Source organism: Corvus hawaiiensis, chromosome 3 (assembly GCF_020740725.1).
Source record: "Corvus hawaiiensis isolate bCorHaw1 chromosome 3, bCorHaw1.pri.cur, whole genome shotgun sequence".
NCBI lineage: Eukaryota > Metazoa > Chordata > Aves > Passeriformes > Corvidae > Corvus > Corvus hawaiiensis.
The window spans coordinates 43,270,736-43,297,984 of record NC_063215.1 but is presented as its reverse complement, the minus strand read 5'-3'; the positions used below and the strand labels follow the sequence as shown (position 1 = coordinate 43,297,984).

At 36.4% G+C, this 27,249-nt stretch overlaps 1 protein-coding gene across 3 annotated transcripts in view; it reads left to right on the top strand.

The window, feature by feature from the left end:
- Positions 1-27,249, top strand: part of ASCC3 (activating signal cointegrator 1 complex subunit 3) — a 255,345-nt gene that overhangs the window by 18,716 nt on the left and 209,380 nt on the right. For all 3 annotated transcript variants that reach the window (XM_048296916.1, XM_048296915.1, XM_048296914.1), the window contains exons 4-6: positions 248-831; positions 23,663-23,783; positions 26,583-26,790. In XM_048296916.1, the coding sequence (XP_048152873.1) occupies positions 248-831; positions 23,663-23,783; positions 26,583-26,790 (913 nt within the window). The remainder of the gene's footprint in view (positions 1-247; positions 832-23,662; positions 23,784-26,582; positions 26,791-27,249) is intronic.

The window sequence follows — 27,249 nt, the reverse complement described above, 5'->3', positions numbered from 1 at the left end:
AAAGATGAGAAAGCATTGGTAATTCTTAATATGAATTTTTAGTATGTAGAAGGATAGTGAAGACAGATGCTTTATTATCATATACCTTTTATAATTCAGTACCTTGAAACAATTCTTACTTGTTATGGTCTTCTTTTGATATCTATGCTGATGAGACTTGCAGCAAGAATTTGAATACAGTTATGTTATAGGTAATGAAACACTCTTAGTGTTAAGTGTATTAAGTTACATATGGTTTTGTTAACAGTTGGAGCTGAAAATGGACAAGAAGCAATTGAAAGTGGAGCTGTTTTCCTCTTTAAGACATTTCGTGGGAAGGAATGTGTTGGCCATGATGAGACAAAGGTGATCAAGCAGATGTTTGGGCCATTTCCGTCATCATCTGCTACTGCAGCTTGTAATGCCATGTCTCGGATTGCTTCTCACTTCACTGAAGAGCAGCTTACAGCCCTCATACAGATGGCTGAAGAGCAAAATGGTGATAACAGAGTGTTGTTTGGTAAAAATATAGTGTTTTCATTTGACATGCATGATTTGGATCACTCCGAAGAGCTGCCTGTGAATGGTGAGACTGATGCACAGAAAAATATAAGCTTAGATTATAACAAATTTTTGAATAACCAGCTGAATCACTTACAGAACTACTGTGATGAGAAATCTAATCTCAAGTCTTTGGAAAAAGTAGATGATTCTTTTTTATGGTGTGAAGTTGGAAAGTACCTGAAGGAATCTCAAGGAGGTAACCCTGGAGGGCCAACAACAGAGGACCTCTGCTGCACTTTGTATGAGATCCTTGCTTCTACCAAAAGTGCCGATGAACTTCAAAATGAGGTACACTAGCACATTAACCATACTGCATATTTGAATGCTACAAAAACATACAATTATTTCATATTAATTTATGCCAATATACTTTATCCAATTGTTGTCTCTGCTTTTTTTTTTTTTTTTTTTTTAATCTGACTTGAGAAAAATCTTGTGGCAGCATCATCATTTACCAGGGAGAAGAAGGATACAGCATCAGGTTTATACGAATAATCTCCTTTTCCCCCACAATGGACAGGATATTTTTTTTTTGTGGCCATTTACTCAGCTTTTCCATACTTTCTTCTTAAGCAAAAGCCAGTTTAAATAGCCTATAAAAGTGTGAGGAACTTGCAAAGACGAGCTGAAGTTAGCTTTCTTGGACAGGTTTGACCTCCAATTTCAGAGGCTCCCTGTTGCTCGAAGGCTGAGCAGGTGCTGCTGCTTTAAAACTTTGTCATATCAACTCTGTTTCTTTCGATGAGGAAAGGGGGTGGCTGGTATTTGTTACAAGAATGGCAGAGAAAATGTGGGGGAGAGGGAGCAGTTGCTGGAGTTGAAAGATAAGTATAGTAGTAGAAAGGGGAAAAATGTATGATTAAAGGCTGGAGAAGATGTTTTCCACGTGTGTTCACAAGAGATGATTGGATCAATCTAGACAAGGGGGAACTATTTTGAATGGGGTAAGGAAAGAATTAAAGCAATTAGGTAATTTTTTTTCCTCTGCACTCTTCTGCTACATTTACTTTATTTTTCTTATGTTGCCCTACTTTCCTTTCGTGAAAACATCCAGTACTTAAATTCTCAAGCTGACTTTTCAGAAAGACTCTAGATTTGGAAATTTGCTACCAAAATACAACTGGTAGTAGGAATAGACAATCCTGTGAAAGACAATATAGTGAAAGTTTTCAGGAATTTTGCCATTGCAGTTGCAGATTTTATTCTTCTTAATAAAAACATTATGTGATAGAGAAGAGGACCTGTGTACTTTATTTTAAGTTTAGATAACTATGTGGATATCTAATGTGTAATGGTATAGTTGCTAAAGCCATATTATTGTTTTGTTTGGTAATCAGTGGGCCACATTTTAGCTGTCCTTTGAGCTGCTTTCTGGATATGTATATTTTCTTATGGATCCTAAATATAAATGGAAGTTGATCTACTTTCTTCTGCCTTGAAATATATTTGAGAAACAATACCTTAATATGTGTCTGCAAACAGCTTCATACTTTGGGTGGTCATATTGAGGGAAGACACATGAAAATGGAAGACTGAACAGGTCTTGGGTAAGAAAATTGGATAAAGAAACTTGCATGTGAAATGAAACACAAAAAAGAGTTTATTTGTGAAAGGGACCTGAAGTATATTAATTGTACAGAGATAAAGATTTCAATTTTATTTTCTAGATCAGTGACTGATTTCTGACATCATTATAGGGTATGCAGAAATAATTCCATACTTCTGCATAATGCCTACTTAATGCCTGAGTTTAATTTGTAAAATGTCAAAGGAAAAGCTCTAAACCTTTCACTTGATGCAAGAAGAAATAACATTATTTTTATTTTGCAAATTTATGATCATAAAGGATTGCTAAATCAATTGGCAGAAAGTTCAAGCTATCAGTTTTTATGTAGGTCACCAATAAAGACATACTTTCCATCAGTTCCTGGAACAAAGAATTCTGGGCAAAATTTCTGATTTGATGGCTTTACAGAAGTTTTAGTTTGATAATATGAAAAAATGTTTGACAGTGAACTGAAAATTAATGTAAGAGTTAGTTTCTTTTGTTTGCGTCACTAGAGAGGAAAAGGATTTCTTCCCTCAAGTGTCTGAAAACTGCATCTTATTTTGAATTTTTAAAACCTCCTAGTAATAAAAAAAAAGATCTCCCCATTCTCATTATTTTGTTGCTTTTCCTTGCAAGAGTCTTATTTCATTGTTCATTGCACAATGTGGGGGTCACGGGGGTGTATGACAAATTTGAACCTGATCACCTTTTGTTAAAGGCTAGCTGGCATTTGTATTGTGCTCTCTGTAGGCATAGTCATGACTTGAAAATTTCTTCTGGACTTTGGATTTTACTATCACTTAGGGATTTTTTTTTTTATTGCAATAATTTTGTTGGTGCCATCATTAAGAGCAGATGGTGCTTTTAAACCTGAAAATAACCCATTTCTAGAACTAGGTCAGAGGCTTGCTGTGTGAGGTGGTATAACAAGTTGATTGATCATGCATACTGAACATCCTACATTTCTTAGTGGAATGAATATAGGCTAAAGTGTCTGTAAGCTACAAAATATATTTTTTCTTCATAAACAAAAAAGCCCCCCAAAAGCCCCAAAAAAGAAGTATTGATATGAAAGGATAATTCTTTGTAAATAAAAATCCAAATCTATAAAACACATTTTTATGTTTTAAAAGAGGAAGATACCACTGTGTGTTTATTATTAAACAAGAAAAGGATGTGACTGTGGTGAGGATATTGGCGAGTGGACTTCTGTAAGACAATTTCATTTGATCCTTAAGCAAATTTTATTGAGGTGCCAGATCACATTAAGAATATGAGCAGTTAAGATAATTTATGGGGTGGCATGTTTTAGGGTTTTTTTGTACTGTATGTATAGGCACAGTTATATGCTATTTAGGTTTTTATCCACTTAATGAGCTCTACAAGGAATTGAAATTAGTTGCTTTCCCCAGCAGTGTATAGTTTATGTTTAAAGTGGTTGGCGAGGTAGAAGAAATACTTTGTTCTTTGTTTTCACTATTTAAGAACATTCCACTCTTCCTTTGGGACAGTTTGTTTATCTGGCATATCACTGGTGACTCTTAATTAGAAGAAAATTGATTCTTATGATTGGAGTGATATGGGAGTTATAACTTATTTTCTAAGTGTTTGGGACATATGCTTTTCATTGGGGACATGAAGTCTAGTAAAGCTAAATGACAGCTACACACTTTTCAGTGTGTCAGGTTTTGTTGATGAGCATATGTATTTTGTTGATGGTAATGATGCGGTAACAACACCATTATTTAAAAACAAGAAGAAAAAAACAATAGCCAACTATAGTTTGGCCAATAACTGTTGTGGGTTTTTATTTTTATATTTGTTTAAAACTTAGTATGCAGTGCATTTGTCAATTTGAGCCCTCAGTTTCTAGTATATGATAAATGAAGACTGGAGCCATCTGAGAGCATTTTAGCAGCTTTTCCACCTAGCACCTCCCAGAGTAACTAGGAAAAAGTTGGAAGAGTTTAGTCCCTCTGATTAGATCATGCTATTCTTAGAGGACATCTCTTTCTTCTGTGAACCCTTGTCTAGCTTATCTGCAAAATTTTTCTGAATTTTGTTTTACCTGTATCTATTTTTACACTAAGGGAGAGGGTACATTATCCCTTTATCATAACAAAACAAGAAGATATTTCCTGTAGAGATAAAATAACTAGGGGGGAAAAAGGGAAATGCAATCAGAATTGTGTTAAGATTTTATTAATTCAGCATACATTATGAGAAATTGTGCATTTTATTCCTCTTGGGACAAGGCAAGAACTTCGCCCAAATAAAATTAAGAATACTAGTATCATTTAGCAAATTAGATTCAGTGGTGTTTCCCAGACAAAATCATTTTAAATGCTGTATAAATTACTAGAAGAACACGAGGCTAAGATATGAAACAGCAGAACTGTTTCAAGAAAACTACATTGTAAGCAGTAGTTTGACTATTATGTAACAGTACATATATTTACTTACCTCTATATATGATGCACTGAATTGCCCACTTAAAAGCCCAGGCACAAGGCTTCTTTTGTCTGCTTTATGGTTGTGACTGTTTCCAGCTCTCTGCATTAAAAAGTTAGCAGATACACATGCTATGGCATCCAGGGCTTCTATCAGTAAATACAACCCAGATGCATTGCAAACTGTCATGGTGTGAAACAAACATTGCTTTTTGTTTCATTGCTAAAAATAATTCAGTATTCATCACTCCTACCAAAAATGTGAAATATGTTTTCTTCCTTGTTGTCATAAGCACCTGAGAATAGTCAAGTAGTAAAAACTACAGTAAGAGGCCAGAGGGTAGTAATGCGGAGTTTGAAGGATCTCAGTCCTTCCTTCAAGGCTGAAAAACATTAATTCCAAATCAAAGTAGACCTGAAACCAGAAAAGTACAAGTTGTGGAATATAGATATGATATGATAAAAAAAGAGGTCATGAGTTGGGCAGCACCTCTTCCTGTATGTATTCTTTATTAGTTCAATCCAGTAATACACTCTTCATTAGAGCCAAAAGGTTATTGCATTATTACTGAAATTGAGGTTTTTTTACACTTATTTCGAAATGGAAGTTAACAGATTATTTTGTTGTTTCATTAAGTAGGAATTTCTTTTTCAGTGTGGTGTTTGTGTGCCTCTGAATGCTTGATGTAGCAACAGACTTTTAGACAGTTTTCCCCAGTCTCTTCTAAGTGGAGCCCTATTGTCTCTCAGGCTTCTGCATGTAAGTTTTCTTTAGCTGCCTTTGTCGCTGGTAGCAAGATAATGATTGTTTTTTTCTCCACATGAATTCATCTACATTGCTTCTGTTGCCTTACCTTAATCCCACCACAAATGTCTGCCAATATGCTTTGTTGGTTGAACCTGTAGATGCTCATGGGATCAGGGACAAGGGGAGCTTAACTAATCTGTCAATTCAATGAACTGGCAGGAAGCTCCTCTGTGTCTGCCACCAGCCTTTTTGCCAAAGTACAGGAGAGTAAAGGAAAGCAAAATCTATTTAAACTTTCACAGAATCTAGAAGGCATCTTTTCTGTCAGTGATTCAGTATCTTGAACTGAGGAAGACTCATTAACAAAAGAATGTGGGAAAATTTGTCCCAACTTCTCCCCTGAAGACTGCTCCAGAGTCTTGTTGCCTGGGTGTTTAAAAAGAACCCTTGTTTTCTGCTTTTTGACTTTATTCAGGGCTGGGTTTATGATCACTTTTCCTATGTACTACAATTGTCCTTTTTTTTTTTTTTTTAAAGCAGTTTTAAAAATGATCATCAAAGAACTGTGCTTATAACTTCTTTTCCAGGTGATGCTATGCCTTTTAAACATTCCCTTTCCTTTCATTTACCCTTCAGGCAGTTCCTTGCCAACTTTTAATTCTTCTATTAACGCTTATCTTCACAAATTTAACAAGTCTTCATGTGGAAAATTGCAATGTTTTAAATGAAGTCCAGATGTGAGATAACTGCTATTTATTAATTTTCTAGATTAATGAAGTGTTAGACCAAATGATGTATCATGAGTATGCCCATGCTATGTTTATGCCATTTGCCAGTTACCTGAATGTTTTTTTGATTCTTTCCAAAATAGATCCTTTTAATTTATCTCCAATCATATTTATATTTTTCTTATCCACAGTGTTATTGCCCTTGTAGATGTGTGATCCCTGGCCTACAATTTCATGTCAGTTTCTGAAGATTTATGAAAGATTACATTTCACTCAAGCTGTTTTAACAGTGAGCTTTGAATTTGGTTCCTAGCTTCGGTATGGTCATTTTTATATCTGTGCTCTTTTCTCTTTAACCACTTTATCCTTATATCCAAAATAATATTTTAATTGTAGAAAAAATTTGATTTTAATTTTAAAATTGAACTGAATTAAAATATTGTTAGTAACTTTGAAGAGTCAAGATTTTCCTTTCAAAGAGGAAATTTATACTATAGTAAGGGACCCAGATAGTGAAGTCAGCTGGTCCATGGAAGTCAAAATGGAAAATGTGCCTGTACACCTGCAAAGGAAAATACACTAAAGTTATTTCCTGATGTAGGGATATGAGCCAATAAATAGAATCATAGAACACTACATTGGAAGGGACCTCAAGGATCATTTGGTCCAACCGTTCATGGCAAAGGCATGATCTAGACAAGATGGATCAGCACCCTGCCCACCTGAATCTTAAAAGTGTCCAGTGCGGGGGAATCCACCACGTCTCTGGAAAGATTATTACAATGACTGATTTTTCTCATTGTGAAAAATCTTCCTCTTGTGTCCAATAAAAATGTTTCCAGCATTAACTTGTACCTATTGCCCTGTCCTTTCCATGTGAATCCTTCTAAATAGGATTCTTGCATCTTTAGTGCAAGGCACCGTTTAAGTCCTAGAGCACAGTGATGAGGTCTCCCGTAAGCCTTCATTTCTCAAGGCTGTACAACCCAGCTCTCTCAGCCTTTCCTCATATGGCAGGCTTCCCAGTGGCCTTTCTCCTGACCCTCCCCAGCCCGGCCACATCTTTTTAATATAGAAGGGACCAAATCTGAACACAGTATTCCAGGCATGGCCTGGCAAGCACTGAGTAGAATGGGAAATGGACTTCATTTTCTGTGCTGGTAATGCCCTAGTGATGCCACCCATCATCCTGTTGGCTTCTTTGCTACAGCAGCACAATGTTCACTCATCAAGCTTGTTGTTCACCAGGACCCCCAGCTCCACTTCTACAGGTCTGCTCCCCAGATGGATAGATCCCAGCCTGTGCTGCATTCCTGGACTGTACTTGTCCTTGTTGAACTTAATAAGATTCTTGGATTTCAATGTGTTTTCTTAATACTTGAAAACTAAGTTGCATTTCTTAAACTGTGTATCCTTCAGCCTGCAGCAATGGTATTTTGTTTTTAGAAATTCTTCCTGTCTAAACCAAAACATAATATAGGATAGATTTGGCAATAGAAGTAGCAGCCTTCCACTGCAGCTTGCAAGTCACAGGGCATGTCATTCCCAGTAAACTGGGATTGGTCAGTGTTGTTAATTCTGATCAGAATGAAAAGTAAAGAGCTCAACAGACAATGGATAATAATGTTATGGCCCTTCAGGTACCATTTGCCTTTTTTTTTTTCTAGAAATCTTGTTATCACATATCTCATAGATGCATATTTTCTTAAAACACAATCTCTGTTTTGTTGGATTTTTTTTTTTTTTTTTTAGAATATTGACTGCTGAAAATAATTTCTGATATACATATAAACATTGGGTAGTATGTTACTCTAAAAACTGATGGATTTATAAAGGAGATGAGACCCCTTAAATTTTCCTGCATAATGTTCACTGTTATGTTTGCTGGATGTTTTGTGGGGAAATCTCTACTTGGTGTCTCACAGTGCTTGCAAGGAAAATTGTGTGTTGTAAGGTTGGGTAAATACCACCTTCTCCTATCATGATTGTCTTTCAAAAAGCCCCACAGTTCTTAGATTACCATCACTTACTCTATCTGATGCTGTCCCCTCTTATGTGAACAACGCACATAAGCACCCTGAATATGAAAAAGTTTTAATTAAAAAAGTGTTGATGTTGCATTTCACGTGGTAGTCTGATCATGACAAAATGTGTGTCTAGGCTGACTTTGATCAGTACTTGCCTCTTAACCTGAAGAATATATGGATTCCCATATCTTTTCACTTTATTATTAATAGTATTTTATTGAGAGGTGTACTTGGTTCAGTTTGCTTATAAAATGGAGAGCAGACACAGAGAAAAGCTATGAAAACTATCTGTAGTTACTACTTAAATATTGAACTTTCTTAATTAACATCACACTCTTGTGCATTTTTTTGGCTCTGCTTTGAGCAGTAGGATGAACAAGTAAAATCTGAAAGGTGTAGAGCGGTGTCCAGTATGGGCATACTGGACTGAGGCCAGAAAAGGGCCACCAGGATGATGAAGGGACTGGAGCATCTGACATACAGGAAGAGACTGAGGATGCTGGGGTTGTTCAGCCTGGAGAAGGGAAGTCTTGAGAGTCTGATGAGACTTGGTGGTGAGGGCATGGTGAAAATGGAGCCAGACTTCTCTTGGTGATACCCAATGGCAGGACTAGAGACAGTGGACATAAATTGGATTACAGGATATTACATGTAAACATAAAATTTTGTCACTGCAAGGATGGTCAGATACAGGAGCAGTTTGTTCAAGAGGTTGGGGAATCTCCAGCCTGGGAGACTAGATCATTTCCAGAGGTTTCTTCTAGCTTCAGTCATTTCTGTGATTCTGTAATTTCAAATGAAAAAATTGAGGTAATTGGAGAAAATTTGTATATTTACTCCAAATTCCATATTAATTTAAGTCTTAATTTTCTATGATGAATTTCTTACCAAAAAATCATTTCCTTACCCTCATATGTTTGGGTTTGTTTAAATTAAAAGGCTTCTTGTTTTGTTACAAGTTTGTTATTAGTAGAATCTCTTGATAAGTAAATGGAGTGTGTCTCTTTAAGTACTTACATTTTAACCTTGTGTGTAACTTAATTAATGAATTATGGTATACAGGAAATAAATAGTCATTGTGTTGCAAGTGATGCCAATTAGGTTTTAAAGTGACCTCAATTTCAGATGTGTTAAATTGGTCTCCTAAATTAAGTATCTATCTAAATAACAGACATTTGTTGTCCAGAAAAATCATTCATTTTGTTTCCTGCATTAAACAGGAATCTGTAAAGGTTATTATTGTTATAAGAGAAAATTACATAAAGTCCTAATTCATGTGACCAAATTTCTAATATCCTTTAAAAGCCTGACATTATTTATATGAACATTTAAATGTTTTTTTCAATGTGTAAGCTAAGACAAATATGACTGTGAGATGACATTGAAATACAGCTCAATAAGAAAGAGTGTATTTTAGAGCACAAAATGAAAACCAGCTACAAAATAATTTTTTAATTCCTACAGACTGCACACACTTATTCACTCCTTCAGGTAAATGAATGGAAGAGCTTATACAACATTGCACAACAGCACAAGCATTTTGTTTTAGAATAAAGCTAGGAAAGCGTGTGTAGATTTTGTTTCCTGGTAGTGGCTTAGGGGGCTTGTCAGTAGCAAACACTGCAGACACTGTTCTCTCTTTACATCGTGCCCATTGCTTTCCAGAGTAGTCAGAACTGTAGTGTAACATTTACACATAAAAACTGTATTTTCTAACTCTTAGTATCCAAAAATCTGATGACCTGAGAAATACGTAGCTTACATTTCTAAACCTGACTTCAGTTCAATAATTCTCAATAAGGTCTGTATTGAGAGCAATGCCCTGAGTAGTCTGAATATGTAATTTATGTTAAGAGCTCTGAAGTCTTCACAGTTCACATTATAGCATGAACTGTGAAAAGTACTTCAGCATTTCATTTTTTTACAGACAAGTTTTTCTTGCAGGTGCTAGTTTTGAGATCATTCATCTGACATACTGTGCAGACTCCAACAGAAGTGCTTTCAAGAAACAGGCTTCACTGTCTGTGCACAATGCAATTGGCTCAGCCTCAATATTTGCCTAATACTATTGCTTGTCTTAGAGGGCAAGTGGAGCTTGTTTGCATGTTCTGTGTAGCCATTTCCCTAGTTACAAGCTGACCTTCACCGTCGGATAACTGCAGCATGCAGGTGTGAAAGTAGATGTTTACTTTGCTTTTCTTAAGCAAAATAGGACCTACCTAGAGTGTCAGCTTCTTGCTGCTTTTGTAGAATGCCAAGTTTTGGACTTTGCAAAGGTTTGGCTCCTCCAAATGCTCTGATATTGGAAACTCAGTTTTACCTGTCACTAGCTCGGCACATCAGTGTAATTGTGTATGCTTCATTGCTCCCAGAGGATTGTCTCTTCCCTGTCAAAGCCAAAGCTTGGCTTTTCTGCTGCTCTTCTCTTCAGGCATAGGACTTCCAGCTGCAGCTTTTCTAACTCATCTGAAGCAGAACCAAAGCTGCTCCGAGACCCCAGCACAAGGCTGCTATTTTCCGTGCACGGTTTTCATTAAACCACTATTAGGGGAAGAAAGTCAACTTTGATGTCAAAATGCAACCTGGCAGAATTTGAGGCCAATGTAAGTAGACTTAATACATAATTTTTAGAAAATTTAGTGGGAAGCACATTTTGAAATGTAATAAATAGGATTATGTACTGATGCATAAGTAAACACTACAGTTTTTTAGGGAATGAGAAAATTAAATTGGCCAGAAACTGAAGTTGGTGGTGAAATGGCTGATGTGGTTGTCCAAAGTGTAAGAAATAGGAAAATTTAATATATTTTTAAATAATAATTATTTGTGTGTAAGCGCAAAGGCAGAACCTCTGGGATAAAATAGGAGCATCATTAAAATCAGTTGAAGATCTTTTCCTTGATTTCAAAAGGTTGGTTTTTTTACTACCTGTCCTAGTCTGTGCTTATATTTTAACATATTTTACAGAGGGGATTTCTGAACCATATATAGCTGTTATTTTACACCCACAGCCAACAAAATAGCCCTGTTACAAAATAGGATTGCACTAACATGTATTTCTACGGTGCTTGGGAAAATTTTGCCACTTAGAAGATGTTATGGTGCTGTGGCATTTTTATGAGACTTTCCCACAGAGGAACTGGGTATCTGGTTACACAATGACTGGTTAAACTAGTTAAAATGATAAAGAGTAGTTAATCTGCCGAATTTTACACTGTTAATAAAATAGTCTTGAAAACCTGATCTAAGCAGATGTAGAAATAACTACATAAACCAGTGAACAAACATTGAATACTCGTGTGAACACAGAAGAGTCATACAGCAAGTTTTTATTTAAAAAGCAAAATAGATTTGGGAGGTCTGTAAAAAAACTTTGCCTAAACAGCTTGGTTTGGAGCATAAACAATTTTTTTAATGAGTATTGTATTTATTATGGAAATAGAAAAGATTATGTGAAATAGCTTTCAAATATACATTAATACAGGGAAAATCTTGGATATTTGATGTCAAAACTGAATGTCTCACGTATATTTTTGTCATGTTGCAGAAGTTCTCTAGGCCTCTAAATTAGCATGTTAATGCTGTGCTGGATCTAGGCATGAACTCTTCAGAAATGCAACAAAATCATCCATGCTTCAGCATCTTATATTACTTGTACTATTACTTTTATTAAATATAGTATGAATGCCACATATTGTATAGATAATTATATATTACTGTCTTGTATTACTCAGCAATGTTTTTTGAAGACCTCTGTTTGTGAAGATTAGATTTCTGGATGCTACCTGTAAGAATGGCAAAAAATTGTGGTACTTGATTTTATCACGTAGAAGTCATGACGAAACCTTTCTGTACTCATGTTAAGTTCATTAGAGGAAAAAAAACTGTGGAAATGAGCTGAGTGGAATTTGCAAGTGAAATTCTAGAATGAAGTGTCTACTGACTCTCCTTGCTCTAAGTAATCAAATTAAATGTTAAATAACTTGACATGCTACTTAAATTATCATTCTTTAAAAAAATGCAGATGCTGAAAACTAAAAATATTCATCCAGCTCTGTAGATATTTACATTAAAAGCCCCCAAAAGCCAGAACCACAATTTTATTGTGACTGAACATAATTTAAAGACATCAACATTTGTATGTTTATATCTTATTGTAAAGACTTTAAAGGTCTTCATTGTAAGCACTGCCAGATACTTTCAGTATTACAACTACATTTTTTCATTGATCTTAAGTGGAGAATGTCTTAATATAGAATGCTTACTGATAGAGAAAGCAGTTTCAGGAGATGACTTCATCATTACTATATATAGAAGGTGCTGAAATAATTGGAAAAGGGTTCACAGGAGGTCCATCGTATAGAAGGTAGCATGTGAAATAAAGCATTGAAAACTGAGGAAATGAAATATGAAACAAATAATTGCCGATCTGGTTTGATGCAAAGAAGTGGCAGTAATACAAACAATACTTAGTGTGGGAGGAGTGCATCAGTGGACTGTGGTTTGCAGGAAAAGGCACTCAGAAGGAGGGAGGGAGGGAGGGGGCAACAGACTGTCAGCATAAAACAAACATTCCATGAATATTGTCTGTTCATCTTAGCAAGGAACAATCTCACCACGAGTTTCCGTTAACTTTCATATTCCAGGGAAGTTGGTTTCCAGTTCTAGCACAACTTTTGCAGTAGCCAAAAAAATGTGCATGAGAATAAACTCTCAGAACTGTTAAACACAGAGCAATTGTTTACTGCTTGTGAGTTGTTCTTCAGGATGCTGTAAGATACCTAATTGCTCCATTTGGAAATGACTATTCAGTTGCCTGTAAGGGCTTTAAGCAGCCACTGAAAATCAGAAGCTGATTAGTATTTTTTCAATAAATATTCAATAGCCTATTTTATGTAGGCCATGTCTAGACTACTAGTGCTCTTTAGTCATGTAAGTTTTCACAGGTTGTGTTGATATGTCCCTGTATCTGTTACCTGCTTTCTGCTGCTGATACTATTTTTTTCATAATTATTGAACCACAGTTCACTGGATACTTTGGTTTTGCAGTATTGAACAAAGTCTGAAGTGATAGTTAAAATGTTATCTGAAAATCATATAAGGCACTTCAAAAGTTATAAATGGCTTATTTTTGGAAAGAAATGGATGTACTTATCTGACTTCCAGAAATGTTCATCATTTGCTCCTGGAAAACTCTTCAGCCAGCCCTTATAGTGGTTGTTACTAATCTACCCACGATTGTAAAGTTAGCTATAAGTTATAACTTATCCAGGATCCTTGTCTGAATGTTTACAAATGGTTATGAATCTCTAGCTTACGTATGAGAGATAAGAGGCTTATGACAAAACATGGAAGAGCAACATGTGGTAGTTTTTTCAAGTATCTGAAACATAATGAAGAAGAGGAAGTGCTCATAGCCAAGGCATTTTTTTTTAATAGTAATTTTTAATACTTTCTATTCTGTCATTATTTGTCTATGTTCTTCCTGAACTCATCCAGAATTTCATCTTTAAACCTCTCTGAAAGCACAGTGGCTTCTCTTTCGTCTTTGGACAATTTAGACTTTAGCCAAGGAACATTCCTGAGGTCAGACTAATTTCTATTGCAATTGTATTACTTTCATGTAACTGTTCACTAATTTGTTAGTTTTGTCTCTTAGTAACTATTCACACACAAGTTTACTATAGATATGGATACATAGCAGAAAATTCAAACTGTTCTTATAATTATTTTGCAGTTAAAATCAATAGGGAAGTGGAATAGCTCTTGTTGTGAGGCTCCTTTGAGAGAACATTTCCAAAAGCTACACTTCAACATTCATTTTGGCTTAAAACCAGATAATTTAAATGTTCATTGCTATGTATATGCTACAGCACATGAAAACTTTGCATATAATAATATATCGATGTACCTTAATCTTCGTTTTTCTTAAGGTACCATGAAATTATGACATTAGCTTTTAGTTTTGTGTGTGTGTACCCTTGCATGGCATATGATATTTCGATGTCAAAGCAACTTGTCTCATAAAACATGTTTGGTTTTAAGTGTCAAAGTGGCACTTCCCTTTGTTCAGTATAATGACTTTCTAGCCCTAAAAAATTAGCATATCACAAAGCTTATTCCCCATTGCCTAGTTCATAAAAGCAGTATCCATTTAGGGAAAGTACAGGCATATGAGGATCACCCCTGTTGTGTTTTATCTTTATCTTATCATCAAAGCTTCTAACTTGGCATGAGACTGGCTTTTCAAGCTCATATTTTCTTTGTAATTTTATTAAAATTACCAAGAGTTTTATATTCAGACAATACAAAGCTTGGGTCTCATTATTCTTGACCACAGAGCTTATGTGCTCCTCTTTCATGTAGAGAAAATAATCCTTATTTTTGAAACATTTTTCCTGGTTTTTTAGCTGTGGACTTCTTTTTTTTAAATCCAGAAGTATACAGCTTTGTTGTTTTCCAAGGACTGTTGAAACCCCACAGACGATAGGAAACTGTCTTTTTGTGAAAACAGAACCATGCTGTCTCCCTTCATAAAAAACCCCAATTGAATGGCATTTGAGTGCTGGTTTTCAGGGATGTAACTTAAGAAATGATGAAAGAGCCACAGAGAGAGCCAAGAAATGGTAGGCTTAATCCCAGTGCTGAGAGCTGTTCACTGTCCTTCCTGTCAGTAGCTGTTCCTCTTTCCTGTCAATTCTTTACTTCAGTTTTGTACTGAGAGAAAGCATGTTGCATCTTTGAGCTGGTATGAGGCTTGATCTATTAATGATACCTTTTGAATCAGTTTCAATATTATTAAACTTAATGAGATCTTTTTTTTAGAGAAAGCCAGTCTGTAGCTGATGAAAATTTTCCCTTTTTTATTTTCTTTGATGCTGAGTTCTTCTCACATCCTCATGGAGACATAAGGAAATACAAGTTCTGCAAGAAATACAGTCAGATGGCACCTGAAACATTAAGGTTCCCTTATTAACTAGGCACAAAATCACTTTCCTCCAAATCATTTTATGGAAGGTGGGAAGGGAAAAAAAACCACAAAGAAATCCCAAGCCCACAGCTGCTTGAGCTGTGGAAGTGGCAGGGCCGGGTTTCCTGCAGGGCTCGGTGTTGCCTGGTTTCTGTTACGCCGTGCCTGCCGCAGCGCGAGTGCTGCAGCTTTGCTGGCTGAGTGAGGGTTTGTGCGGGTGCTGTGCTGGTGCTCACTGGTGCATGCCAGTGCTACTGTGCTCCTGCTGCAGCCTCCCTGGGAATAAGGGCAGGAGGCACAAAGACCAGTCATTCAAATCTGTCTTCACTACTGGCCCTGAGCACTTCTGTCTCTGTCAAAACTGGAAGTTACTGAAGAGCCTTAACACTTGTTAGTTCACACACTGCTAAATGCACAGTGATGTGTTAGGCCTGGTTTTCTTGGAAAGCTAGGCTTTAAAATAATCTTCTGTCTGCTGAAACTCTTTTTAATTTTTTTTTTCTGTACACTCATAAAACAATATAAAAGGCTGTTTCAGGCCAAAGCTTGCCTTGTTTTCTTCTCGCCCACTCATGTGTATGTCTGCCCAGAGTGCTGGATTTCACAGCCTGGGGTTGGTGGTCATAGTCCATTTCCCTGGGTCCAGCACAGGATATTAAAATTCTGACTTGACTATCCTAACTGGGATAAAACTAGCTTCCAGTATTGGGGTCCCTTGCTACTCTTCGTCATTCATCTCTGTTAAGCAACATAAACCAACTCCTTGTTGACTTGCTCGTATTTTGTTTTACTCTGTCAGTACACATTGGGATAGCAGATCCATACTCAGCCAAGTCCTCCTTCTAAAATGGGCAGGTTTGGGAATTGCTGTCCTTTGAGAAAACCTGCAGGTTTTTGTCTTTTGCAGAATAGAATTCTGTGCCAACCACTGCCATTTTAGAAGCTTCTTAAATCTTCATCCCTGAAAAAAAAATCAAATTGATTGTGATACAGAAAACACTTCTATAAATGTATGTTTTCTGCTGGGTAAAGTCAGAATTCCTTGCCCTTGTATCTACAGGTAAGAAAAGTTGCAAGTGCAGTGATTATCTAGTTTCAGGACTTTTTTTTAATGTCAAAAATCATTTACAGCTTATCCCAGAATACTTCTGAAGATAAATACTAGTTTAAGGAATCATATAACAGTGAGGATTTCTATATTTAAATTTGTCTTCAGGGTTTCCTTTTCATAAGGCAAGTCAGTAATCCGCTGTTTGTAGCTGCTGTTTGACATTATTTCTAATTGCTGAAGTTTTCAGGCTAAATAAGCTGGTGGAAGTTGCCTTGTAGCAATGTATTTGAAATTTTGAAATAAGTGCATCTGTCTAAGTTTCTAATTAGTCGCTGTTAAAACACGGATGATGGTGGCGATGATCTCTCCAGTCTACTTATTTTCACATAAAAATACTGGGAAAATTTGCTAAGATTTGTGATTTTGTGCTTATCTCTTTTTCAGATATGGTAGGTAGTTTTAGTATGGATTTGCACAAGGAGCTGGAGGAAGATTTTCATCAAATTCGAGTTATGCTGTGACAGACTGTGCTTTTTTTTATTATAAGACAAATAGTAAAGAATTATCTGTAATCAAAACTGATAATCAAATAAATTGGTTTAGGCCTAGTAAACAATATTTACATATGCTTTCAATCTGATACTCTGTTTTTTTAAATCTTGTTATAAGAAAAATATTTTTTGCTTCCTGTAACTGATAAATGTCAGTATTTTAACTATAGAGTTCAATTTGATTTAAAAGAAGCCTTGTACCTGTAGGCTGAGTCTTCTAGGACATTTATTTTCATGTTTTAATACTATTGTTGGAGTTTTCCTTGCTGTGATTCATGTATTTTTACTAGTGTAAATACTAGTTGGAGTAAAATTATATAGTCATCTGTGCATACAGAAATACATAAAAATAGAGGACAATCCCAATATGCTGAGGAGAGATGGTATTAAAAAGAGTAATTGGCCATGTCTTTATTATACTTGTGCTCCTGGACCAAAAATGTGTCCCATACTGAAGACCAGATTTCCAGCAGTTTCTGTTGTACTGCAAATGCAGTAATGAGAAAAATAAACAAAAGTTGAATATTGAGTAAGAATTTGTTATAACTTCATTATCTTTGTGGAAATGTCTTTCCCAAAGACGATGTTATATGAAAACTTTTCCATCAGCTTCCTTACTCAGCCTTCTTCTACTGTGTAAGTAAAATTCAAAGTTTTTGTTGAGGGAATTCCTGAAATTTTGCTGCTTTTTTTAATCTGCCTATTCCTAAATTTTTATTTAGTTAATTATTTTCTTCTAATTGCCAACTCATATTAAAATCCAAAAATTCAAAGCTAACTAATTCACAGAGGTATCTTTAAGATCTCTCTAATAAGAAGGAGTAACTTCTCATTCATCATCTTGAAGGTGGTGTTTGATTCCACTGGACGCTGCCTGAGAGCCAGGTGCTCCTTGTTCCCTTAGAATGTTTGCTTGTTCTGCCTTATCTGATCCCTGTGATCAGTGGGATTGCAATATGAGAGTCCTCCAGCCCTTGTATCAAGGAATAGCCATCAGAAAAGCATTGTGCATACACATAGGTTATCAACAACTTGTCTGAAGAGGGCTTGAAGTGTCTGGTCACTGTTCTGTTTGTTGTGAGACCAGTGCAGTTAAGCTGAGCTTGCTTAGACCCTGCTGAGTCTCCTAGGTGGTTTGTAGAGTTGGAAGATGAACTTAATGTAATGGGTGTTTTATTCAAAAAAGCCAGGTTTTAAAAAAAGAAAAGCAGATCCAAGAGCTGAATTTCTTTCTCACACACCTGATGCCTGTTATTAATAACAGTGGTAAGAAATCATGCTTAATGTGGCTTGTCTCATTTTAATCAACCTGTAAGAAACATGAAAAGACAACACATCTGAGATTTGGTTTTAAACCAAGTGTTCTTCTATAGTCTGTGGTTGTTAGAGGTGGTGATAGTCTCTTATGTTTCAGCACAGTAGTAATTAGCAGTCAGTGTATATACTATATCCATGAAGTTTGTGATGAATTTTTCATATTAAAAAAAACTCCCTCTATCTTCAATGTCCTTGTTTTTGTTACTGAATCTTTTAAAGCAGTATTCTAGGTACTATATTCAGACAAGGAAAATATTCTATTAACACTATAATTTTTTAAATGAAGCAATCATTTCAGTTGCTTCAGAGCTACTAGACAGAAGAAACTTGAGATCATGCTATGGTGATGATTCTTCCACAGCTGTTTGAAAACTGTGCCTTGTAAAGCAATATCATCTGCAGACAAGCTACAAAGTGCAGGGGTAGCAATTAATTGTGTAGGTGGGACTCTGTAACCAAGACCAGCTGTTAGGCTATGAAAGTAAATAGATACAGAGAACAACCACTGGTTGGCTGAATTTGGGTTTCTGTTTCATTTATTGCTGTAGAACAGTACTAAGACTCAAGCAAGGTACAAGGACTGTTCATAGTCTATTTTTGTGTGCACTTGTAAAACAAAATATTTTCTGAGATTTATAGGGGTCTTTCCTACCTCAAGGAAGGTGTAGAAATCAAGAAAATGCCCTTGTGATGGCCAATAGTTTATGATGTCAAGGTATTACTCACACTTCTACGCCTCGTATCTGAGAACCTCCAAAGGTCCTCGTAAATTACACTTTATAGAATTGAAAAGAGAGTAGTAGCTATTTGACATTCAGAGTAAAATCTTGTTCCAGTCTTGAACATAAAGATGTACTTTTTTACAGCTGAGCCTTACTTGAAAAAATTCGCTATGTCATGTGTCTCATTGGGGTTCAGCTTCTTTCTGGTAACTGCTCTAGCAGATAGACTGCTGTCTATATTTAAGACTTTTGTCTGCCTCCTTTCCTTTTCCATAGAGCTAGCATATATTCAGGAGAAATCATTTACATGGGGACCTTGCCTCACCCTTTCTAATGCAATATGACACATCTTGTCCTTTTGTTCTTACCCTGATTACTCAGTACACTTTCTTCCAGATATTAAGCACATAAAATGAAATGTAAAAATCACTCAAACAAGTATGAGTGACCATATATCTCACTCATCTATGTTTTTATGGTTACGGAGTAGTAGCTGAAGTCATGTGGGACCTTTTTATCGGAGGCAGTCAGGGTTGCCTTTTGGGCACAATCTGTTACTGACTTCAAGGAGCATGATAATTTGGCTGTGATTCAAGAAACTGCTGATTGACACACAGCCTCTCCATCTGTTGACCACTGTCTAATTTATCTCATTATAACTTAATAGAAAGTCAACTGTGAACATTCACCAGATTCCTTTGCCTGCTCTCAGGGTCTTGGGTGTTGATTTTTCAGGCCAGAATATATAGTAACATACCAAATCTGAAATGCTAGCACCCACCCTGACGGATTGGGTTTGCATGGCCAAGTCTTCGTAGCGGGGGGTGCTACAAGGGTGGCTTCTGTGAGAAAGTCCTAGAAGCTTCTCCCATGTCCGGCAGAGCCAATCCCTGGCAGCTCCAAAGATGGATGTGCTGCTGATCAAGGCCTGGCCAGTTAGAAATGGTGGTAAAGCCTCTGTGATGACATATTTAAGAAGATGAAAAGTTATCATGCAGTTAAACTCCTGGCAGGGACCTGCAGACCCGTGGAGAGAGAAGCCCATGCTGGAGCAGGTTTCCTGGTGGGACTTGTGACCCTGTGGGGAACCCAGGCCAGAGCAGCCTCTCCTTGAAGGACTGCACCCCACGGAAGAGTGACCCATGCTGCAGCAGTTTGAGGGGGACTGTTACCTGTAGGATGGACCCACTTTGGAGAAGTTCATGGAGAACTGTCTCCCCTTGGAGAGACCCCATAGTGCAGCAGGGGAAGGACTCCTCTCCCTGAGCAGTGGAAGAAGCCACAGGTGATGAACTGACCATAATCCCCATTCCCTGTCTCCCTGCACCACTGGGGAAGAAGGGAGAGCTGGGAAGGAGGGAGGGGGTGGGAGGAAGGTGTTTTTAAGGGCTTATTTTACTTCTCATTATCCCACTCTGATTTTGTTACTAATAAGCCTCCTGCATGGATGTGTTTTCATAAGTCTCAAGAAACGATGAGGTAAAGAATTGTACTTTGAAATAGCAGCATTCTGTGATATTTATTAATACCTTAATAGGGAAGCATTGGATTACTCCTACAGTATGAAGAAATAATATAATATTTTGGTGTTGCAAGGCCTCAAGTTTAGTTATTTCTGGTCTTTGCAAATTTTTCTAGCAATGTCATTATTCCTACCATCAATGGTAGGTGGTGACAGATCTTGCTCTTTAACTTACTCTCTATCTCTCTTCTACTTGTCTTGGTTTAGCTCTCAGTGGTTGTTTTCCACCCATGAGCTCTGGCAGGCTTCTGGTGAGCATGGCAGACATCTTGTCAATAAGAACAGGTCCTTGCTTCTGGTCTTCTATATTCTTTTGCTTTTCCCTCTCATTCTTGAGCAATGAGCTTAGTCTGTCCTAGCTATTTAAAATGTCCTGGAAGCCTCCTTCCTATTCAGACAGCAGCAAGATTAATTAGGTGACCATGACAGTTCTCAAACTGCTGGTAGCAAATGAATATCTGTCCACTCATCAAAAAGGCAAAATGGAGTGACTTTCACCACACAGGTGTTGCAGAGTCTGGTGTGTAGAATTTTATGGGTTTGGCTCTCTCTGACTGGTAGGATGTCTGGAGAGCAGGATGTGCAATTTCACCTGGGTGCTCTTCCATTGAGCCCCCAGCTCCCTGGGGATGGAGTTTTTGCTTCATGGTCTCTGACCATGAAGTAGAATGCATTGTGTAACATTGCTGCTTCTTTGTGAGGTTCTGCTGTTCTAACTGGGTGAAGTAGCTTTAAAACAGATGGGTTTTGTTTCAGAATATATTGGGAAAACAGGAGGGGAAAAATATTATCCCGTTCAAAAAAAAAAACCTATGTTATCTATTTCCCCAGCAAACCCCATCTTTTCTGACTGATGCTTTTCTAGATTGTTCTTAACAACTTCCAGTGAGAGAGATGTTCTGGAGTCCTGTACAGAGATAGATATCTACATTGGATATTTTAGGGCTAGTGTGTTATTTGTCTTCTGATGGTGATGGAGCGGTGGTGTGAGTTTGAGTTTGGAGGTTTGGGGGGAGCAGCATGCTAAGTCTGAATGTGCTTACATTGTATCTGCTGCCTTGATGAGAAATTAGTGTTTGAGCCCAGATCTGGTTGAATTGAAAGAATTTAATATCCCTGTGTTGCTGGTATGCCCCAGTCAACAAATCATTAGCAAAGTCAAGACAAGTTTGTGTTCAGTTCTTTATACATTTAAGCTATTTCAAAAACATGTCTTTTCTTTTTGCTTTTGTGATTATTTTTCCCTCCCTGCCTTAAGCATTTGCCCCTGGAAAATACCTACTCAAATTTACCAGTACTAAATGGCCACTTTCTTTTGAAATGTAAAAACAAGGTCATCTTATGGCTTTCGATAATATTAGTTAAAATGTGGCTGTAAAGTGACAGTAAATAGCTATGCAAAATAGGAGAACTAATGATCAGTGCTAACAAAGGCTGGATAAAGGGAAATCCATCATAGCTTGAGATCCCTGACAGCAGAATTGATGTCTAACCAGCAGTTTCCCTGCTCTATATTTTTGTAGTTTGTTAATTTTGAGAATCTTCTATTTGTCCACATTTACTGTATTCTCTTATTTTACTTTTTCTGGAGAATGCTTCTCCAGTTTGCCATCATGGTTACTCTAATGAAAGAAATACAAGACTTTATACATTTCGGCTGCTAGTTCATGATCTTTTCAAACTGCACCATCACTGTACTAATTTACACAAACCTTATGTTTTCCTAGAAACCCCTGAGGTCCAGGAGTAACACTTTTTTTTTTTTTCCCCCTCCCTTATTTTTAAATGATAGCTTGTATTATGAAGTACAAATTGGCCTGAAAAAATGGGATCATTGATTTGACGCCATTGGCACTGTTCAGAATTTTTCAAATATATGAAGAGGCAACATAAAGTTATTTCAAGGTATTCCCAGAGGGCAGTAGTCATAGAGAGCCACAGAAAGATTCTTTGTTAAGGAGTTGGCAAATTATGTACAGGAAAGTGAGAGACCTCTCTCTCCTTTTATAGTTAGAACAGAAATACTTGAATCCTACAGTGCCAAAGCCTTACTCTTTCACAGAATAGCACATCAAAGTACATTACATCTTGTATTCCTACCTGATTTCTAAAGTTATGTGGCTAATATTAGCAGCAAATTCAAAAAGCACTAAGGAGAAACTGCCCTGTTTTCCTTTTTGGAAATTGAAAAAAATTGAGAAAAATTGTTTTGAGCAGTATTAAAAATCAAGAATGGGTTTTTAGTAACTTGCTGCTTACTGTAATGCTTTGATTTTTGACAAAATAATTATAGATAAGACAGGCATGAAAGTGCTTGTCTTGGTTTGAAAGGCAGATGTCTACTAAGGAAGGCAGGAGCCTCCCTTGGAATGGCAAATGCGACCCCCCTTCCCTCTGAGTTATTATAATTTTGAAATCAAGGGGCTTTTAGGCAAAGATATGGGAAATAGGAATAACAGTTCTTTACTATTATATATCTGTATGTGTATGACCAGTCTGGCAGAAGGAAAAAAAGCAGTGGAAGAAAGCAGCCTCCCTCTCCATCCAAATGCCGGGGACTGACTGTCCCCACACCTAGCTGAAACAAAAGGGTAGCCAGATGCATCCCACCGCAGTGGCTAGGTCTTTTGTTTTTCTGAAGTACCCAGCAATTTGTCCCCCTAGCGCCACATACTGGGAAAATTCCTTTAACAGAAAAAAAGCCCCAGGAGAACTCCTAAAAACCCCAACAGTGCTTTTAATGTTTTGGGTGGGTTTTTTTCCATTAAAACCTAGTATTATGTGGAAAATGGAACTTTAAATAGGGAACTGTGTTTATCTGACCTGCTACAAGAGAATCATTTGAGTAAGAAAATCATTGGGCCAAAGTATCACTTACTGGTACAGAATTCTCTTCTGGTGTACATCACTTACATTATGTGTTGGAATTACATGCAGGATTATATGTACAAGTACTATAGTCTAAAGTCAATACCAGCGTCATCTTAACTGTTTCTTCATATGCCGGCTGCACTGCACATCTATGCTATTTAATTTTTTTTGTAGGATGAGACTGTGAAAATGCAGTAGGCTACATCTCGTTTTGACTGTAAAGGGAATAACTTCCTACATATCTGACTTTCATGAGAAAGCATTGGTTCTCTTGATTCATCTGCATAGATTATGGAGAAATAAATTTAGAGCATATATAAATAACCATGAAAACATGTAAAGTTTAGTCTTGAGAAGAGTTAAATTTTATACAAGAATCTCCAAGAGAAAGTGAGTTACTTAATAGACAAAATTCACAGATTTTTTGTAGTAGAGAGCCTGGTATTAGAAATTATACCCTTTGGGTTGAATTAGTAGGAGTTGAAATTCATTAATTTGTTAAATATTTGTCATTGTCAACAGAAATGATGTTACCAAGGATGGAAATATTGCAGTCCTATTTATAAATGTATGTACCTTTGGATAATGTCTTATGATTTTATTTTCTTTGTAGTTATTTGAACTGCTAGGCCCTGAAGGTTTTGAACTCATAGAGAAACTCCTACAGAACAGATCTCTGATTCTGGGAAGATCTTCGACTTGTCCAAATGATAGCAGGTTCCAGGCTCTGCAAGGTAAGTGACTACAAAATTTTTGTTCCAAATCAGACAAAAAGTAGTTTTCTAACAGCTCTATTTCCAGCTGTAGTATTGTCCGTGTATATTTAAAAAGCAAGCAAAAAAAATCCCAGGAGACAATGGGGGAATGTATTTCTGGATTTAAAGAAAGAAATGGTAGTCTGATTATACAGAAGAAACAAATACAGATTGTATATATTTATTTAGTTTTCAACTGCCTATGGGCATATGCAGATTTTGAATGTATTAATAGTTGCACTTTTCCTGTTTTAATGGATTACTCTGGCAATAATCTGATCTTCTATGACTCCTCATTTGCTTTCCTGCTTCCTCTCTACTTCATCTAATACTCTACTCTCTAATATCTAATACTCTCTACTATCATCTAATGTAGGCCTTGGGGAAGAATAGCACAGTAATAAGCACTCCTGAAAATAATAAAGTCAAGCTTAAGCATGAAAAAGTGAGAGGGGAAAAAAGAGATTCAGGTTTTGTACTGTGATTTTTGCTTTTATAAGTTAATTTGTCTGCACTGAGTAATTATTTTAAAATATGTTTTACATATTTCTGTTGTAAAACAAGCCTTATTACTTTCTTCTCTGACAAAAATAAATCTGATTGCATATACGGTGTGACTTAGGATAAATCTTACATGGACATAGCAGCATTCAGCCCATTGCACATTCACTGCAAATGGAGTTAGAAAAATGTGAATAGAGCTAGAAATGGTGGACTTATGTATCTTCTCAATAATTTTAGAATGTAAATGATCCCTCTTTAATGTTTGTCTTCAATGAAATGTTATATAAGCAAGTGTTTAGAAATTCATCTCTTGCTGTGCTAATGGTTAGTCTAAATTCATCAGAGCAACTGTTAGTTTTACCTGTTTGTGATTTCAAAGAGGAATGTCTTGCTAGACAAGGCTTTGTGTCCTGATAGTTTTCTCTTCTTAGGTAATCAAATAATAAAAAATTAAAAATACATTCAATAGAAATGGAATTATTATATTTTTCTCCTATGTACAGATTTTAGTTACAGGAGTATTTTCTGTTCACTTAGCAGAAATAGTATTTTGGAAGCTTTTTCATTATGCCATGAGTAAAACCTATCACAGTAATATTTTCAATGTTATGTTTTTCAGACAATAGAAAAGCATAACTGATTTTATGCTTTTTTTCACTGATGAGAGAACCCTTCTTTCTCTGTGGTAAAAAAGTCAGTGATATTCAGGGTATCTTCTCTGAGATTGAAGGTGCTCTGTCCTGAGTTCAGTCTATTAATTTTAATAAGGTTTTTTTTTTTTTCTTTTTAATTGATCAAAATGGTATTTTTTATGGGGATTGAAGTCTTATCTTACCAAAATTTCATTTGGGGAAGGGAATGATTTCTGTCAGAAATGTAGTCAACTGTGAGTAATTTGTGCCTTTAAAAAATAAGCACAAGTCAAGTAACTGTACATGTACTGCATTTTTATACCATGCTGTATTATTTGACTATTTCTTATGTAATTTCCTTCTGTGGCAGTAAAGGTGATTGTTGTGCTTATCGGACAAATCAAGTAACATTTCTTTGCCCTGGTGTGTTCAGTCTGAATTAAATTTAGTCAGGAAATTGCATCCATTATTGTCCTCTTTTAATGCGAGAGAGAGAGAGTTAAAGCTGCAGACATGATGGTATTAATGTGGACATTTTGACAGTTTATTAGAATTTTTTCAATGCTATTTAACAGGTTATTGTTGCCTTATCCAGTATGCATGCTGTGAGATGTAGGAGTTTCACTGTTGCTGTAGGTGAAAACTAAGCAGCACAAATTGTTCAAAATGTCAGTCAAGTGGGTTTATTTGATGAAAAAAGGTTTTCAAGTCTTTTCGCTTCAAGAGTTTGGCTGCAGAAGTACATATGAAACATAACTGAGTTAAGTATTTAATATTCAGTCAAGCCTATATAAACTAATAATCTGTTTGCAGAATTTTGAAAAATGACATTTAAAACCACCAATATTGTTAAAATGAAAACAAAATAAATCTCTCCCAGCCTGTATGTGTTAACCAAAAGACTTGGTTGCATCTTTGGTTCTGGCCAGTACTGATCTCAGAAAGGTGAATGTAACTGGGCTTTTTTGGGTTCCCTGCTCCCCTAGATTTATTGTTTACTGTAATTGTTCTGTGGTTCTGATTCTTCTTGGTAATCCTGCTGCTTATCGACATAAAAGGAAGGAGACCTTGTGACTGTATAGAGTAGGATAGATTTTCTCACTTGTTCAGGGAAATTGCATTGTGAGTATGCTTTCAATACAATCATGTTATCTAGCATATACACACTAATTGTTCTGTGAAGAGGCTGTTTAAAAAAAAATCACCCTGTTTAATCTGTTTTCATGCCATCCTGCTTATCGGTGCATGTGTCTAAGAGCAGCGATAAGAGGCTAAGTAGCATTTCCACTGTAGATGAAGTTATCATAAATACAGAAAAGAAAAAATGCTCTTCCTTTTGCTGCTGGTCCATCCCCTTGCTTTGGAATGAAGTTGTTTTTATTTGAAATGGCTTACCTTTGGGACATGACCTGGTGGTACTTTTAGAGGTCTTGAGGCCTACTGCTGCACAGTCTACATAAAGCTCAACTATTTTTAAACACACAATACACTCACACACACACACACAAAACCCCCAAAACGAGCATGAAACCCCAATAAACATCAAAACCCCAACTAAACATCAAAACCCCAAAGAATGAAACTGGGGAAAAAAGATGGAGTACAGTACTTATGGAGATGCATGCCTGTTATCATATTGCAGAACAGTGCAAGAAGTTTATAGGAGAAAATGCTAAGCCAAATTATGGTTGTCAAGTCACAATTCAGTCTGAACAAGAAAAGTTGTTAATGAAACAATATCGTCGGGAGGAAAAACGAAATGCCAGAAAAGAAAAACAAGCTGGGGAAGATGGAGAAGTTTCTGGAGAAGGACAAATGTGCTTTGATCCCAAAGAGCTGCGGATGCAAAGGTAATAAATCCCAAAAGTTGAGAAATGCTTCTGTTGTAATTGCTACTTCAATATATCATAACAGTTTATTTTCTTTTAGTTTGCTTTGGTGATTAGGTGATTCTGACTTCAAGTCACGTTTTATTACAAGCGTAGAATTTTTTTAAATATGAAAACCTGATTTTCAGGAAAGAAAGCAGTGATTTGCTTAATGAGAATCTTCTTGATCTCATCTACGTGGGCTGGAATTGCAGATTAGTGGGGTAGGCTATCTTTCTTAGTTCCTTTACGCTCACTACTTGCTTAGGATTTATGAAGTCTGTACTAAATCCATCAGAAGTATCTTTCTTTTTTTCTCTCAAGATTAATGGGTACTATTTTCCAAGTTGTCAGCTAGAAGGTAGTGGGAGGAGTAGAGGAGGGAGAGGATAAGGAGCAAATAAGCTGTTGTATTTTGTATTGAGAAAAATATAGTGAGAC